This window comes from Calliphora vicina, chromosome 3 (assembly GCF_958450345.1).
Source record: "Calliphora vicina chromosome 3, idCalVici1.1, whole genome shotgun sequence".
Classification (NCBI taxonomy): domain Eukaryota; kingdom Metazoa; phylum Arthropoda; class Insecta; order Diptera; family Calliphoridae; genus Calliphora; species Calliphora vicina.
This window is the reverse complement of record NC_088782.1, coordinates 866,690-872,129: the sequence shown is the minus strand read 5'-3', so window position 1 is coordinate 872,129 and position 5,440 is coordinate 866,690. Positions and strand designations below refer to the sequence as shown.

General features: G+C 29.2%; 1 protein-coding gene across 1 annotated transcript; it reads right to left on the bottom strand.

Annotated features, from left to right (window-relative positions):
- Positions 1-1,218: 1,218 nt before the first annotated feature.
- Positions 1,219-3,679, bottom strand: LOC135953840 (uncharacterized). The gene is made up of 3 exons (XM_065503853.1): positions 3,412-3,679; positions 3,138-3,337; positions 1,219-1,470 (listed from the first exon to the last, which is right to left on the bottom strand). The coding sequence occupies exons 1-3, from the start codon at positions 3,677-3,679 to the stop codon at positions 1,219-1,221; spliced, it is 720 nt and encodes a 239-aa protein (XP_065359925.1).
- Positions 3,680-5,440: the final 1,761 nt, after the last annotated feature.

The window sequence follows — 5,440 nt, the reverse complement described above, 5'->3', positions numbered from 1 at the left end:
TAAAGAAAACATTTTCGAATTTCCATGTATAAGAAAATATATATTGAGCGGAAACTCTCCTTTCAAATACCTAACTCTGTTGTCAAAAACCTAAGTGGTAAGAATGCATTAGTAAAAAAAATAAGTGAAAACAAAACTTTGATTTTGTTACTCTCTTTTTGTCATATTTTTATTTATTTTCTAACTAACTTATCTCTCTACCCCAGTAAAGTTATTCCAGCATGAATAACATGGGGTAGTTAAGTGACAGTTAACCGCACCATAGATGACTTTGGAGACGTTAATTACGCCAATACCTATGCACTGAATAGTGTAAATTGTCTCCACAATAGTTAACCGGCAATCAATCAAGCTCATAAGCTGATAAATTAATACTATTTGCACACCCAAGAGAGGATGAATTAATATTAGTCATGTTACCAAGATCTTGCAAAAAGTATAAACACAAAGGGGTGCATTGAAACTTATAGAACTAGCGGGTACTAGTATGAAAGGCAGGATATAATTTTCTAAAATCATGCTAATTAATTTCTAATATTACTTAAATTATGACTCCATTAAAAACATATTTTTATTGGTTTTCTAAGCTGAGATCATTTCGTGATTTATTGTTGCATGTATTTTTTGTTTTGTTATTATTCAATGTTTTTATTTTAAGCTGTTTTCGAAATAAATTTTACAGATTTTATGCACATTGTCGAGGAGTGTCTAAATGAATTTATGGCTTTAAATAAGATCTTTTCAATCGAGATACTAAATAATAGGTTTTGTCACATACAACATGTGTGCTCAAGGAAACATTATAATTTTTGTTTAATATTAAATCGTTGTTTTTTATAGATTATCATGTTAAAATGCGCAAAATGTGTGAGTGAATGTTAAAAAAGAAATAAATGAATTAAATTATGAGCAGTTAAAGTAAAAGCAATGTTTTTGTGATACTATAAGTAATACTTATGATAGTAAGGGCACTAAAAGTAATAAATTACTTAATATTATTAACAGGAACAGTAAATTGTAGCAATAGCAATTTGTAATAAAATTAATTTTAAATAGTAGTTCGGATAGCAGCAGAAGTAGATGATATTATTTTAAGCCTTCTTCCAACAATTAAATAATTTATTCATTCATTACATGTGACCCACCTAATTCGATACAAAATTAAAGAAAATATGTATTTGTTAAAAATGTAATAAAAATTCATTAATGTTTGTTTTTTCATACCAAGTCCCATTCAAAATATGGATTTAAAACCACTATCAAGACAAAAGAGTACGAAACAAATGTCAGGCTATAGTAGGCATATTGATTATTCAATTCATAGTCTATTTGGGTGTTCCGTTTGCCCGACAAGCAACAAGCCACCAATATAATAAGTAACCAGATGCCGAAAACATCATGGAATGGAGCAAACATCAGACGAAGTTGTACATTTCTTTGAAAGAGAAAAACGGACAGACCAACAGCAAGCTGGAAAAGAGGAAACAAAAAATGTATATCTAGGAAGATAAATTATGAAAAACCTGTAAATATCAGTTTAAGGCGGGTTGTCTACTTCACAAAGATTAAAAAAGAAAAAAAAATTGTTCGTGAAAAAATTCCGATTAAAAAATATTAGTCGCTCGAATTTCTAAGGCGTTATATACATACGTCGTTGGAAAGTTTTTCAAATGCCTTTTATTTGATATCCATATTGTCTATGTACATGACTCAGTAATCGAGATATAAGTTCAGTCATTTATGGAACTATTTTCCCAAATTTAAATAACAACCAAAACATGATTATAGCCCATATCGTCACCTAAAATGCAAAACAACGTATCATCAAAAAATTCGAAATTGGTTTTTTTATTGATTACGATTCACTACATCATATTACATATGTATGTGTACAAAATTTTAAACTTTTACTATCAAAAATAACCAAGTTATAACCAAAATTTAAACTAAAGTATCATCAAGTATATGATTTTCTTAAACAAAATAACGTATACGCATTGAGTAATTAATTAATAAATCGTTTTTACCTTATTTTAGGTAGTATCCTAATTTGTTTTTAATAAATTTGTTGCAATTGAATATTTTTTGCAGTCTTAATGAAAATTGAATGAAGAACCTTTTTTAGTTTAAAAAAGTAGTTGTTAGTAATTAAAATAAAAAAAAAAACATAATAAAATAATAAACTGCTTTTATTTAAAATAAAAAAAAATATTTTTATTTAAGTTTTTATTTTTTCATAAAAATTTATATTGATGATACGTTTTTTTGTTTCAGAAAATAACAATTCAAAAAAACGTAAGCCACATACCTTAAAGTGTGCTTTGAAAAAATTATTTTTTTTTCATAGAATATATTTCTAGAGTCATTGTAATTCAGATTTGAAAATTTTGTTTCAATATCTCAAGTAGTTTTCATTTTATATCGTTTAGGTGACGATATATTGATTTATCCTTCTATCTAAAACAAAGAATATGAAGGGGTTTCCAACAAGAGGTGTTATTTTGAATCACTCGGTATTTCGGTAGCTGTCGCTTTTTTGGAGCTTTTATTTTTTGACATTAGACAAGTGGAAACTACGCCCTTACTAAAAATGGAACGAGACACGCTTCAACAACGCATTGAAATTATTAAAATTCACTGCAAAAAAGTGTTGAAGAAAACCCACGTTTGTCCATTCCTCGTCGTTCTTTGGAATTGGCCATTCCACAAACGTCATTATGGTCGGAGTTGGATGATATTGATCTGCAAAACGTTTACTTTCAACAAGACTGTGCTACGTGCCACATAAGCAACGAAACCATTGCACTTTTACGGGAAAAGCTTCCGGACCGTGTTATCTCTGGAAGAGGTGATCACAATTTGCCACCGAGATCATGTGATTTAACACCTTGCGACTTCTTCCTTTGGGTCCACGTGAAAGATAAAGTCTAGGCAACTAGGCAACAGCCCATTCAAGACCTCAAAGATAGAATTCGTGAGGCTATCGAGGACATATGGCAGCGATTTGGTTATGGAAAATTTCATGAAAGGCCATTTGCCATTTGCAAGAAAAGAAATCGAAAATACGAAAAAAATTTTGTTTACATTTCTAATCTTTATGTAATTCTGATAAATATATAAATCAGAAACAGTCTTACCTGTAACAAAAACATATAACTTGCGAACATTGAAGTAATGGCGTGAAATCGATTCAAATCATGGAGTATCATGTACTCTGCAAAAAATAGAAAGAGGTAGCCAACGACAAACAGAACCAATGCAATTCCATGCAGACCCGCATGTACTAGTTTAACAAATCGTGTGCGAGTACCATTCAAAAGACGATAAATAACAACAGCTGTAAATGAGAACACAGTCTTCTCTCAAACATAAACGGACCTAAATTAAAATACCGTTTGGAATGAAACTTACCATAACCTAAAATAAACGTGGACAAGCTACTAAAAAATCCATGTAGGCTACCAGCACAATAACGATCGTCGAATAGAGCTTGTGGTGGCTCAACCAGAGTGACATTTGTATGTGTTCTAATAACTGGCAACGTCGAATGATATTCCGTAAAGTAAAATGGACTCTTACAATGCATACGAGTATAGACCAGTTTTATACAGATCAGTCCAAAAATAGTGTAGCCCAGCATGAATGCGATGGCAGCAACTTGAGACGGCTTGATTTCCATTATATTTGAATATGTTTTTTTCTATAAATTGAAGAAATTGATAATTTGTTGGGGTTTTTATTTTAGTTTGTTAATATTTTTGACAGGAAAGTATTTTGAATGAAATTTCGAAGAGGTATGTATGTATTTCTGTTGGTCAAAGTGATTTGAATTCGTATCTCCTGCCTACATATATTTGTTCAATTCACAACTGACGTTGTACAGTCGTATGAGTTATAAGTCGTCTGAATTTACAATAGTTGTACAAATGTTGTTGATAATTTCTATATAAATATTTTGTACAACACCTACAACATTTTTCCATATGTTTTTCAAATGTTGTATGCAAGGCGTATTAACAAGGTGAGTGCGTCCCGGCAACAAATACAACAATGCAAAAACAACAGGCAATTTGTTTTTGTTAAAATGTACGTTAAATGTCAAAATCAAGGCGAATTAAAATATTACTATGTTATTTACAATAACAAATGTAAACATAAACATTGTTTGACACATAGTGTACATAAAACCACAGCGAATTAAGAAACAGCTGATTTTATGCACTCACCTTGTTAATACGCCTTGGTTGTATGAAATTTCAAGTGTTACCAAAAGTTCATATCTATATATAAACAAAAAAATTAGCTCATTTTCATTCAAAATAACAACCAAACGGTAACACTAAATTCAATTAATTTATTTAATTTACACAATGCAGACACTACCTTGCTATTGTTCGCTTGCATTATTAATTCTAAATATTAATATACTTTTGAATGTTAGATTTCATCTTCCTCTTTTGGCATTTTCAACGCTACACGAGGTAAACTTACGACTTGGAGAAATTTGTGTTCACAACCACAATAGTTGTATCATACAACATACAACTAAGTTGTGAATTGGACAATTGTATGTGAGCAATATTTTATTCGATATATGTATTTCGTTACCTTAATATAGAAAGGCCCTAACTCATGTTCGATTGCCATCTATAATAAAGATGTATCTGAAAGACTTACAGAAAACTTTAATCGCAGTTATTGTAAAAACCGTTCGGCTGCTTTAGACTTACACAATATTATTCATTTATTTATGTACAATGTTGCAATTTTATCTAACGACTTTTTAATACCTAATAAATATTTTTACTTCCTGGTTATAAATTTATTAAAAATTTTGTTTGTGGTTGTTATTGTATTTCTATTTTGTATATATATTTTTATTTATAATATCAATTCTAAATCATCATAAATCAATAAAATGCAATTTTAAGCGCCACTGATATGCAAGTTTCTGTATGAAAGTATATAAACAAAAAATAATATAATCATTGAAAGAGATAACGAGACCAAAAACACTGAGTATATTACAAATAAGGTAAATAAGGTGTATGTATAAATTAAAATAAAAAAAATTAAAAATTTTAATAAAAAAAAAGTTAAGCTTAAATTTTTTTTAAAATAAAAAAGTTTAACATAAATATTATTGAAAATTTCACATTATTAAATTACTATAAATTGAATTCTAAAATTGTTTTTTAAAAAAAGACAGGAAATATATTTTCATCAAGTTCAATAAATTCAGTTATTGATAGGCACATGTTGCTGTCACATGTATCTAATCAAATATTAGCTTTATTTTGCATTTCATACCCAGCTGTTCTGCATTGACCGCTAAAGAGTCAATGCATTCACTTTTAGACAATAATTTTCACTAATCATTTGACACGCATGTACTCTTTGTAATTTATAGAGAAGTCAATTGGTTTCTTTATACATTCCA

Coding starts and splice junctions, on each gene's coding strand:
- LOC135953840 (XM_065503853.1), bottom strand. CDS start 3,679: ATGGAAATCAAGCCGTCTCAAGTTGCTGCCATCGCATTCATGCTGGGC. Junction 3,338..3,411: donor CACGTTTATTTTAGGTTATG/GTAAGTTTCATT, acceptor TCTCATTTACAG/CTGTTGTTATTTATCGTCTT. Junction 1,471..3,137: donor GTTATATGTTTTTGTTACAG/GTAAGACTGTTT, acceptor CCTCTTTTCCAG/CTTGCTGTTGGTCTGTCCGT.